The sequence below is a fragment of the Cygnus atratus genome, chromosome 2 (genome assembly GCF_013377495.2).
Source record: "Cygnus atratus isolate AKBS03 ecotype Queensland, Australia chromosome 2, CAtr_DNAZoo_HiC_assembly, whole genome shotgun sequence".
Classification (NCBI taxonomy): domain Eukaryota; kingdom Metazoa; phylum Chordata; class Aves; order Anseriformes; family Anatidae; genus Cygnus; species Cygnus atratus.
The window spans coordinates 74,334,439-74,347,699 of record NC_066363.1 but is presented as its reverse complement, the minus strand read 5'-3'; the positions used below and the strand labels follow the sequence as shown (position 1 = coordinate 74,347,699).

Below are 13,261 nucleotides of genomic sequence, written 5' to 3'. Positions count from 1 at the left end.
TTACATCCATCGTCTTCATTCTGCATTTTTATTTGACAAAGATATACTGAAAGTATTCTTCTCTAAACTCCAGGTCCTGACACTTCATTCCTGCCTACACCAGACGTGGTGCAGATTGGCAGCTTGAACAGAGGCAAAACTTAGAGTCTTAGCAACAAGTTAATTATTAAATCTGCTTGTTCTAGGCTTGCTTGTGTCAACTTGTATGCTCAGAGACAAAGGAAGTTCTGATTACCCAGAAGTAACACCATATATCTTGTTTATGGACAGTAGCAGCTTGTTCCATGTGGGGAACTCAGATAAGGAAAGTTATGCTAGCCATGTTATGCAATGACCAGCTCCAACCGTGTATCATTATACTGTTATTTTTATTTCTAACCCTGAAAAAATACCAAACACCTGATCTAAACATGATCTGTGAATCTGTCTCCAAATAGCAGCACAATGGACTCTTGAGAACATCTCAGAGGTTTACCCAGTACAGAGTGATGGATGCCTACTGTCCTGTGTAACACAACGCACTATAACTTTATTCTTGCCCTTGTTTAAGAAGCTCATCCCAAAGTAGAAATCTTCTTTCTTGGGAGGCGTATGACTGTTCTGCTAACACATGGATGATGACACAGATGTGAAGGCAGTTGAATGCAGAAGGTCCCTTACCCATGTATAGAAATAAAAATTAAAAGAATAACAACAACAACAAACAGCCTTCATATCAAAAAAGTGCTTAAAAAGGAAAGGGATGTTTCCGAGTCCTATTTTTCCCCATTTCATTTCCCATACTTGAAATTCTTTCCTCTCCCAAAGTGTATTTCACTGTGGTTTTTGTTTTCCTCTTAGAGTAAATCAGTACCCTAGTAGCTTTCATGCTTCTTGTTTCTGAACATTTTTGATCCCATAAACTCTGTCCAAACTAATAAATTAAACATGCCTCACATTTATTCCAGGCACTAAGGCCAGCTGGCACTGAGCAGCCTATTTCTATGCCATTAAATACTCTTACCTTCCAAACAGGGTGTCCACTTGTAAATCGATTTTCTGAGAGTGGTCCCTCATCCAAACTAACTCTCAGCACATGAATGTGAATTGCCTGCAAGACCAGTAGTTGCCCCAGGCCAAAACTGTGCCAAGGGCTGCTGTAAGAACTTACCAGTAGAAATAATCACAGTCCAGTGCTCAGTAAGTTCCCTGGTGTCCTGCTCTTCCTCACGAGGGGGAGTGGAGAGGCAGGTGACCTATTCTCCATTATCACCAGTAACAGGACCCGCGGGAACGGTGTTAAGCTGAGGCAGGGGAGGTTTAGGCTGGACATCAGGAAGAGGTTCTTCACCGAGAGGGTGGTTGCACACTGGAACAAGCTCCCCAGTGAACTAGTCACTGCACCAAGCCTGTCTAAATTTAAGAAGAGATTGGACTGTGCACTTAGTCACATGGTCTAAACTTTTGGGCAGACCTGTGTGGTGCCAGGAGTTGGACTTGATGATCCTTATGGGTCCCTTCCAACTCGGGATATTCTATGATTCTATGATTAATTACCAAAGAAGGAAATAGTTTTGGAAATAGTTTTTGCACCTTACAAAAGAAGTAAAAAAGAGGTAAAAGAGGTTAGCTGCATAAGATCTTACTTCTGGTTTCCCATCCTCAAGGCTATGGTTAGGGTTGAAAATAAATGTAAAGTACCCATAATCCTTTCTGTCCAAACCATCTTCCCAACTCCTATAACTCTAGGTCCAAGTTTTATGAGTGCTTAAGAAACATGAGCTTAAATCTCAAGATGGAGTTAATCCTTTCCTGCATACTATAGGTGGGACTGAGGAATCACCAGTTCTCCTCAATGGTCAGCATCTGTTTTCTCAGATATCTTAGATTTGCACAAGCTTATTTGTCAAAGTATTTTCTATTGCTGTAAAGATGTTAGGGTAGTCAAGCAAAAGAAGGAAGCAAGGTTGTCAGTGGATAGGACAGATAGGAAAACTGAGGAAGAGAGAAGCGAATTAATTTGCCGAATTGAAACCTGAAATCTGCCTTTTAATTACTATGCTAATGATTTAACCACTTGCCTTCTCTTCTGTGTAATATGGGTTTAAAAGGCATAAGCAGATGTTTTCAGTGACTCACTCACTGACACCAGCATGCACATCGCTACTGTGCTCACTGGGCTCAGAATGATTTGATTTTCAGAATAAAACAGCAAACAAAAGAAAAACAGAGAAAATCGAGGTCACCTCTGTGAAGTGGTATTTGAAATGCAATTCTCCGTCCTTGTTCACATCAAGTATTACAAGTCTTTGTAATCATGTGAATTCAAAGCTGTATACAATCTTCTGGCAGTCTTCCTTTGTATACATGACTAGTTACACTGATATCACTGCAAACCAGAAAGAAAATGAATCAAACCATAATGTGAAACCCAGAATTACCTCCATCTTATGCTGTAGTAATTCTGTTTATTTCCATGTTTGATTTTTGCTGACCATTTATGCAAGAAAAAAATCTATCTTGTAAAAATAGTTGGCAGAAAGATATATAAACTTTTCAAAGAATCACAGAAAATAATTAGACCATCAGTGAGAAATAGATGCAAAAAGTATACACATATTCATGTATATTTGCAAAGCTTGCTGCAGTGATTATGAGAGAAGTCAAAATGTTAATTCTTTGTACATTTTGTACATGCATGAATTTTGAATACATTCATTCTTCTACTGGAAGGGCATTTTTAAGGTATTCCTATAAAGAAATTAAAAAAAAAAAAAAGTATCTACACCTGTACTTTCACAGCAATGTATTAACCTCCAATGTGTCTTCAGAATATATACTGAACTCCTGCTGCTCAGCTTTATACCTTAGAATGAACATGCAAAACCTGAAGGAAAGTCCACATTACTCTGTGGGAGTTGCTGGGTTCTGCAGGGGGCACTGCAAGCAGGGAAGTTTCAAGATTTTAGGCTCGGTTTCTGCCAGTATCTCTTTGAACTTGACCTACTCAGGACTTAGCTGATCTCTGTGTATATTCAGAGTTGGAGTCCTGCCCTCTACTGACAAAAAATAGCATCTTAGTACTTTTTTGTTTCCTGTCATTTCAAAGGAACCAGTTCAACTGTGGCAAGTGATCTAGATTTCTTCTGGCACCTAAAGAATCCCTGCCCTGTTCCCGGCTGCTAGAACAAGTCCTGTCCACATTCATACTGCACAAAGCCTTTTTCCAGAGACATTCTGAATGTAGGGCTGGTGGTGACTTGGAAACAACTGTGGGCTCAAAGAGCACAGAAAACAATGGTCAGATTTCTATACTAATTAGACAGGTTCATAGGAAGGAACTACAAATACTGTGGGATTTTGGTAGCGGTATCTTTAAGATTCCAAGCTGAATATGTAAGATGGTCAGTTTGTCCACTACTTGTAAACAAGTAAAGCATGCTTTTACTTGCAGCCAGTGCTACCTAACTAGGAAATCACTTAGAAAAGCCTTTTGGCTTTGGCAGAGGCCTCTTGAAAACATTTCCTTTAGTAGTTCCTAAGAACAAGAACGAAATCATGTACGATTTTGACAAGCGCTACAATGAATTTCTGGATGCTGAGTTGTAAGGTATTGTTGGCCTGAGAAGAGACTTTGCCTCCTGCCGTGTTAGTTATAAACAATAGATGTGCACAGGTTTATACAAATTACAAAGTTAGCAGCTACTGCAAACAATTTAAACAGTCCATTTATGTCTGAAGATTCAAGAAGACTGTTCTTGTTCTTAACCATGACCCCATGCTGTCATTTCTACACCACCTAGCTTCATAGCATAGATTTCTTGAATAACTAACTGTGTCTGTGTAGTCACTGCCACTCTTTAAATTCAAAAGGATAATTATATTATCCTTTTTTATGTATCTGGTATCATCCAAGGTGTCTCAGCATAACATAAAAGAGAATTTTATCTGCTTGGTATTGAATTTGTATCTCCTTTCCATTGGACATTGAATTTGCAGGTAATCTTTTTTATAACATGCATCTAGTGACTAAATTATATCAGCTTAATAAATGATACTTATCTGTGTTAGTAAGACAATGAACAGAAGCTTAATGTAGACTATTTTTTAGCATTTATTTTGCACAAGACTATTTGGTCCTTGCAAATATTTATGCAGCTAAACAAATATGTTTTGACATAGCTTGATAATCTGAGTTGAATCCTAGTTCTATATGTTTCACTGCTAAATTTACCACTGGTTTTCAGCAAGTTTTTTTTTTCTTTTTAATCTTTCTCACTTTTCTCCATCTAATAAATGAATATGCTCCACTTACCTCCTTAATATCTTGGAGATACAAACAGTGGCTAGATAATATTGATTTTCTGCATTCCATTGTGGAAAACAGAGTTCAGTTTTAATCATTGGAAGTATTTTCCAAAGACCCCATGAAAAGTGATCTGAGAAGTTTGCACCTATAATTACACGTGAAGCTTCAAATTCTGTAAATCATGCTCTGATAAACACAATCATGTTGATTGATTCCTTACTCCATGAACATTAATGGATCAGAGTCTGGTAAAAAATAATAAGAAGCTTGCTTCTGATTTCTGCTTAGTACAAATCAGAAATAAATGGAAGTCAAGGATTTTTAGAAGTCACCATACTGTGATCAAAACATATTATGACAGCTCATGGGCACTGGTGATGACAACAAACATAAATAGCATTCCTTAATGCTTTTCTCCTAAAAATTATTTATAGGTAACCCACTATTAACCAGCAAAGTCAACGTTATAATAAACGTCCTGGATGTCAACGAGTTTCCTCCTGAAATTTCAGTTCCGTATGAGACATCTGTATGTGAAAATGCCAAACCAGGACAGGTATTTCAAATTTGTAATGCTTGCTATTTTTCTTTTTATTTTCTTACTATTTATAGCTACGCAAAATTCTGGGTTTGAAAAATGGCATCGTGTTTACATGATTATTTTACAAATGAAATGCCTGCGATGTAAATATCCACCTTTTGGAATTCTGTTTGTTGACCTTTATGGTCTAGTTACTTTTGTGAACCCTGATTATACAGGCTACAGCCACCCTCTGCTGTGAAGGGAATAGTAGTGTCAGGAGAAAGAAGCCTTTCATTTAAGATATTTAAAGACATGGATAAAACTGCAGTCAAGCAAGTAAACAGAACAGGATGGATTACATATATCTCTGTGTCCTATCCTCAGGAAACCCACAATACCAAAGACAGTCCTCCTGAAAGCTTGTTTTTTACAAGCAGTTTCAAACGTATATATAGAATGAAAACCCTTTTTCAGATTCAGAATAGCACCTTATACCATGAACAGTGCCTATATCAATAGAGCTGGCCCAGGGGCTGTTGGCAAGTGCTCTTCCTACACAAAATTTGCACAACTAAACAACGTTGTGCTGCAAAACGCCAAGGCTTTGCACCTTGCTGCAAGGAATGATGGCTACCATCACACATACTAACAGCTAGGATGGTTTCCAAGACTTGTAACTGTTCAACTACAGGTGTTACTGCCAGCAGTGGAAGGAACATGTGCAGCCTGCTGTGTCATCAGTGACTTCTCTTTATACGCATGTAATATTTATTCAGCCCGTATGATTTTCATTGCTTTTATTACAGATGTAATAGTAATCATATAGTATTCCTCTCATCTTCTCTTTATTTTTATTTTTATTTATTTATTTATTTTATTTTACATGCTTCAACTACCTCCCAGAAAACTTAAATTAGATTCTAGTTCATCAGATCAAAACCTTTAGTTTTTTATTCAGGCACTGATAATGGAAAGGGCAGTCTTTTACAGGGAAGGCTGCAATAAGCAATGAACTGACAAAAGTTATAAATATTTTGTTACATAAATAATTGCCAAAACTTTTTGGCACAAAAATCTAGATCAATGGTAATCCTACCATGAAACATTCTAACTGCGCTGTCCTCAACTAATATCTAATAGATCCTCATCTACTCTTGAGACTCAAGATTTCCTGTCCTAATACTCCATTCATGCCTGGATGGCGTAGACCTTTCAACCCTCTCCACTTCCTCCCAACCGGAAAAAAAAAAAAAAAAAAGGTGCAGCTTTGTGAAGTACTACACCACGTGGTATTCCTAATAATGGTAGTAGCAGTAAAAAGTGAGCTGTCTTTAGTTAATATTATCACTTGCAAACAGTCATATTTTGATACAAAGAATGAATATTAAATACTTCCCCTATCATAATAGGGAAAATGCTTCTGATTTCCTTCATATATGCCAAAGGGAGACCTTCTGGGACATCACCAGACTTCCGGAGGCTAGAGCATTCAGACTCCTCACCTCCACCATCCCATTAGAGGAATGGGAGTAATCCAGAAGGATTTCCCTTTCATTGTTTCACCTGAGGTTCACTTTCCACTTCTACAAAACTGTTTCTTTTAGAAGAGTGAACTGACTTCAGAATTAACCTTAATCTGGTTTCAGGTAATACAGACTGTCACTGCAGCAGACAAAGATTTGTCACCAGCTGGGCAAAGGTTTTCCTTCAGACTGTCACCTGAGGCTTCCAACAAACCAAATTTCACAGTCCATGACTACAGAAGTAAGTTGCTTACCCGTATCTCTCTTTCAGAGCAGCAGACTGTGATTATAATGACCATTATGATTACTTTGTGTTACAGTCATGCCTACAGACTAACTTTTTTACGTGACACGTTAGTAGTTGTTAAACTATTTAGGACATACATAGATATAAATTTAAGTCTTACATTTTTTTCTCATCTGTAGGGGCCAGAAATTGTCTGAACATCAAAGTCTGGAATTTCCTTACAGGCCTGCAAAAACACTACTACATGTTTCATTACTCTTTCTGCCAATGCAGGTCTACCATTAAATAAGGCATTAACGCTGCATTGTTTAAATAGTACTGCTTTTCTAACTGATTTCAAAGTATGCAGCTATTGTGCTTTCTGAAGAACACATAGTCCTATAGGAGAATTAGCTCTAAATATGAACACTGCTGCTGCAGTATAACAACATCCTACAACACTCTCAAAAATTGATAGATTTATATGATTAACTTCTCTGATTTTTCTCCCAGTTTTTTATTACTGTTGATCTGTTCTTTATTTTTCAGTTGAATGCTTCCCATAAATAGCAAAGATGACTTTTTTTTTTACTGCCATAGAATTCTATAAGCATGTACGCTTCTGAACAGAAACAGCAAAAGAAAATCTCAGAATATTTTTGTTACTTACTTTTTCCTGATTTTCCTTTCAGTAGAAAAAATCTTTTTTTTTTTCCAATTGATAGTCTATATTTTTATACAGAATCCAATACCCAGCATCAGCGTTGCCATATTAATCATGCTATACTATGTCTCTTGACTAAGTGGTACTTTATCTTATCATATAACAACTGATGGTAACAGCTGTCAAAATTACAATGAAAGCATAATGACTAATCATGTCCTTTAAGTGATAAAGTGCCTTGTTTTACTTTACAGGTGGAGGGGGTGTAGGTAACTGTGGTTATGCCTGCATTGGGGCAGGTTTGCTCAATCTCAGGGCAGAAGTGTAGGATGCTATAGAGTTTAAGAAATTCAAAGTCTGACCAGACACTGAATTGGATTCATTTATTTATGTGTTTACTTATTTACATAAAGGGTGCACAAGTGGCCAAATCTCTTAAGTCCTTTTTCAGGTACCTATGTAAGTACTTTATATACTGGTAGTGTTCTTGATGCTTACATTATTATTGTTATAAAGATAAATATCTATAATACATCATAATAAACAGCAGCAAATTTTCATTACCAATTAATTTAAACAAATTTGGAAAGAAATTTTAACACTGAGTCTATCAGTGATTAGGTGATCTTTGAAGAATTGTGATATAAGCTTTTCATTAAAAAAGTTTTACCTTACTTTGCAAAGAAAGAATACGTAAGGCCTCCAATAAAATTCAGTAACATTCCTTTGCTTATTTAACTATATGTTCTAATTACTATTTTAAGAAAAAGTATTTGATTCTTATTATTTAATTTTAATTTGAGAAGATGGTAAGTATGCTTACCATCGAGTATTCCTTTCTTGAGAATTGTTATCTCATCTAAGAAGAGCTAGAAATGAAAAAAAAAAAATGCATAGGCTACTTATTAAGTCATTTTATCTTACATTTAATATATGACTCAGTATTTCTGAAGATGTTAACTTTTGCCAAGGTTAGGAGATATCAAACGAAAGCCAACAAAATAAGCACAGCTATTAATTATGAATACCTTAATGATTAAGAAAGTTCAGGAAAAAAAATAAATTTGAAACAGCGGAAAAAATAACTGTTTATTTTCTTTGTTTTTCATAGCTCCTCTGTGTGGATGACAAGTCAAAAATGTTTTCTTTCCAATCTTAGTAGTGACTACAGTCTAAGGACATCATAGATAGCTATGTTTATAGTTTATTAATGAACAAAGAATTTCACTTAATGATTTGTAAATACAGTATGTAATGAAACCAAAATCTTCACATCGCAGATATGAATAGTATTAACTTATTAAACCAGAAATACGTAGATCAGAATTTTTTCAGAGACCAATCAACTAGTTTTCTTGAGACAATTCAATGAATATAAAGCCTTATAATAGAATTAAGTCCTCTTACTTTTTTTTCTTGTAAGATTAGGTCATTATTCTTCTCCTGAAGTGCTTAGTCTAAGAAGTTTGGTTTTAACATCTACTACTTTCTCAAAATGCTGTGGTATTGCAACATCTAACTTTATTTAGTCCAAGCAAGATTAAAATGTTGCTCATCATTGAGTCCCACTGGACTTAAGTGTTTGATAGTGGTGAAGTTTGCTTCCTCTTAATGCTGCACTGCAGTTTCTGTTATTTTCCATTCTCTGATTTGCTGTCCATAGTGTTTTCTTGGAAAACTCAACATGATGCACTGTCTTCTGCCTTTTGTTTACCAAGAAGGTGGAAAGTCTGCTCTGTACACAGTTTAGAAGTGTAATAACAAAACCTCATTTTTGCTACAGGTACGACACCTCTTAAAAACATAAATACGATAATTTTTAAGTTAGAGATTGTGTACTTGTGTACCTTGTACTAACAAGGCAGGTACTTTGTAAGAGGAATTTGGGGAAACAATCTTGCTTGTCACATTATAGTTAATACTTTTACAAGTAAAGATGTCTTAACATTTTTAAACACCTCAAGATGCTCAATATCCAGTGCTATTTGATATTGTTACAGTCACGGGTGATGTGAAATTAGAGCAGGTGTAATGTGTTTTTAGTGCACCTGGTGTAATGTATTTGTAGTTTTTAAATAGTGTAGATGATTAAACAGAAAAAGAACAAGCTGAAGATAGAAGTTGGTTTGTTTCAATTTTGAAAAATTTTTATCTTTCAAAATTAAAATTCACTGAACCTGTCATGTCCATGTGCCATGTTTGTTTGACAGAATGGTGACTTCTGAAATAATCATTCTGTCAGTCAAGTGCTTTCTGAATGGTGTCTGATCATAATGCATCTGATCTTGGATATTTAGGATTCCTTCTTATTGTCCTGTTGAATTCAGCGGCCTTAGTTTTTCTACCTAGTGACAAAACTCCAAGCGGGAATGAGAGTCATAGCATAGACAACAAATAACCTTTTCTGAAGATACAATAAAGCACAGGGGTGAGATGACAAAATAGTTACTGCTGCAGGCTACCTTCATTCAGATCTGACAGATTATCGATTCCTTGCTAATTTTCTTTTCTTTTTGTTTTGAATATAATTATTTTGATCTGCACATCATTTTCATGCTGCTCTGTTTGAATCGAGAAAAGCAGTGATAACTGAATAGCTACTGAGAAGAAGTGACAAAACCTAGGAGCTCTGAACATATTTGTGACTAACTGATGGAAAATGTACTGATTATAAATTACTCAGTTCATTTCTGTACTTATTTTTAATGAGGCAAGAAAGTTGAAGGGGTTTTGTATTTTGTCCAAGTATCTTACTTTCATTTTTTAAGGGAAATGAATTGCTTAATAGAGAGCAAGTGGATCTAAATACACTTGCAATCGAGTCCTTTTGAGCACAGTCCTGGACTTTAAGGAGATAAGGAGGAAAAACTGAAAAATCTTCCTAATTTAATACCTGTAGTGTTTTTATTTATTTATTTATTTGTCTTCTTTCAAATGTTAGCTGTCAAGCTAACAAGTTTAAAAGAAATTAAATATTAGTTGATGCTCTGCACCGATCAGAATACAGTACCATCTGTAATGATAAAATCAGGTAATTACATAAGATCTTGTCATTCACTGAGTTTCAGAAATAAAACAGCTTCCTTCGACTAAAGGTGATACAAACTACAAGGGTGAATTCAGTGCACAGTAAAAATCCTGTAATGTCTGTCTCGTGTTTTACAGACAACACAGCTGGGATTGAAACCAGGAGAAATGGCTACAGTAGGAGGCAGCAAGAGCTGTACTTTCTTCCAGTGGTAATAGAAGATAGCAGTTACCCTGTCCAGAGCAGCACAAACACAATGACTATCCGAGTTTGCAGATGTGATTCCGATGGTACCATCCTGTCCTGCAATGTGGAAGCAATCTTCTTGCCAGTAGGCCTCAGCACAGGAGCACTGATTGCCATCCTGCTGTGTATTGTTATACTTCTAGGTTAGTTCTCATGACACAATTTGAAGTGTGTTATTATGACTCACCTGTGAATTAATTTGTGTTGTCATTAGCTTAATCTGGTGTTTAAAAAAGCCACTGAAAATTGCATGGATGTTTAGGAGAACTTGTGTGCTTCTGCCTTTCTAGGAAAGCATCCCAAAACACTGACCATGAATGTGAATCTGCTAACCCCGACATGTTTCTTAGCACATGAAATGAACCAGCTTTCAGTGGAACCTGAAGTGTATTTTTTTCTCTGAAACAGTTTCACTTAATACTTTTCTTGAAAAGCTGATATTTTTGAAATTACAAAGGTAGAGAAGTCTTACTGACAGTAACTGCAGTAAAGGACTTAGTAAAGGCCTTTATTTAATTCTTAATACCAACTTGAGAAAAAGAAAAGTGATGAAATGAAAGAGAAGAAAATAATTGTAATGCAGACTGTGACTGGCTAGATCGCTGTAAAACTTGACACAAAGATTTTAATTTCAGGTGGGCTTGCCTTCCATAACATGGCATCATCATCTAGATCTACATTATATTTAAATCTCATCTTATTTACGGCATGCCCAAGGCAGTCCATACTAGTGTGCATCCTACCTACAGTATAGCTTTAATGACCTGGTAATAAATTCAAGCCAACTTTGTAACATACACAGGCTCACTGTGGGCTACATAATGCAGATTGATTCTTACAGAGGCCTCTTCTTGATACTAATGGGCTTCCTAGATCTCATGCTAATCCTTGTGTAGGTTTATTGGATAGGAAAAAGAGCACAGACACTGAGTAGGGATACATCTTTCCATTTGGATACATATAGTAATTTACCACTTAAGTAAGTACTACAGGATGGAGGTTACATTAGTAGCTTCTAAGTAGCACTGGGTAAAATTCAGAATTTCTGTTCTGTACAAATTTTATGTTGTGAGAAAAATGTTGTTTGAAATCAGAATGAGAATGGCCAATGTTCATACTTCATGGAATGAGAATTAATAACAAGTACACCCATTCTGAAGAATTCAAAATATATATATATATATATATATATATATATATATAAAAGCCCTTAGGTCAGTTTTTCTGAAGAAAGGAAACTATCTTGTCTACCACAAGTCCTTGGGATTACTTTTTTTTTTTTTTAATTTTTAATTTAATTTTATTTTATTTCTAGGGGGTTGCTGGATAAAAACAGCTAAGAGTGAGCTTCATAATAATAATAATAATAATAAATCCATTATGAAAAAAGTTTGGCTTATTTCAAAGTGAAGAGTTAAGTCAATTATAACTCCATCTTAAAGCAGGATTCTCAGGATATCTAAACTCTCTGTTACAGACTCAAGTGTCTAGAAGATCTAAACACAGGTGCAGAAAAGCATTTTATGTTGCCATTCTTATGTCCAGTAATGCCCTAAAAATAAATAAATAAAAAGCTGAAGTAGGACTTTTTTTTTCCTCCATCTCAAAGATTCTTTTTTTTTTTTCCTTTAATACTGCTTTATTTTTTTATTTTTATTTTTTATTTCATTTCTGTTCTCTCTTTGATGCATGGAAATTTGGGGATTTTTCTCTGTTATGTTATGGAAGACATTTTTTAAAAAATCCTCTCTGTCTCTCTGAACTGCAATTCCTGTCCAACCCTATTTTTTACATAAAGCAGGTCAGCAGGAAGATTATTTGTTACTTCCTTCAGCAGCACAGCAAGCACTAAGGAAAGTTAGATTCATACATCAAACCGCAAATCACTTTTTATTGGCTAGAGCACTGCTATTTTTATAAGAATAGTAGGAGCCTAACTTCTAAGGAAAAAAAAAAATCCTTTTGATTCCTCACAGCTTTCAAGGGAAGATATAATGATATATCATCAGAGTACCAAATTATTTCTGTGCATGTCTTAACTTCAGTTTTCTCTCATTACAGTCATTGTGGTACTATATGTAGCACTACGGAGGCAGAAGAAAAAGGACACCCTGATGACCTCTAAAGAAGACATCAGAGATAATGTTATCCATTATGATGACGAAGGAGGTGGAGAAGAGGACACCCAGGCTTTCGACATTGGTGCCCTGAGGAATCCCAAAGTGATTGAAGATAACAAAATGCGCAGGGACATAAAACCAGACACCTTGTGTTTTCCACGTCAGAGACCACCAGTGGAAGATAACACAGACATAAGAGATTTCATTAATCAAAGGCTGCAGGAAAATGATGTGGATCCAACTGCACCCCCTTATGACTCCTTGGCAACCTATGCTTATGAAGGAAATGGATCTGTTGCAGAGTCTCTCAGCTCCATAGAGTCCCTTACTACAGAGGCAGACCAGGATTATGACTATCTGAGTGACTGGGGACCTCGCTTTAAGATCTTGGCAGACATGTTTGGAGAAGAAGAAAGTTATAACCCTGACAAAGTCACTTAAGAACAAGTACAACGGTGAAATAAAAAGAAAAGTAAACCACCAACAAATTAAAAAGATAAACCCAAGCTTTATAATAGGACAGAACTCCTTTGATTATAAAAGACAGCAAATATTTCCAGCAAGTTACTACATTTATCATACAGTCAGTTTTTGTTTGATCTGCAACAGAGAGATAAATCCTGTAATATACAGTTTTTTGTTG

The 13,261-nt window shown here is 35.8% G+C and overlaps 1 protein-coding gene across 2 annotated transcripts in view; it reads left to right on the top strand.

Annotated features, from left to right (window-relative positions):
• Positions 1–13,059, top strand: part of CDH12 (cadherin 12) — a 157,251-nt gene extending 144,192 nt beyond the window's left edge. For both annotated transcript variants that reach the window (XM_035561663.1, XM_035561662.1), the window contains 4 exons: positions 4,723–4,844; positions 6,458–6,575; positions 10,390–10,641; positions 12,560–13,059. In XM_035561663.1, the coding sequence (XP_035417556.1) occupies positions 4,723–4,844; positions 6,458–6,575; positions 10,390–10,641; positions 12,560–13,059 (992 nt within the window). The remainder of the gene's footprint in view (positions 1–4,722; positions 4,845–6,457; positions 6,576–10,389; positions 10,642–12,559) is intronic.
• Positions 13,060–13,261: the final 202 nt, after the last annotated feature.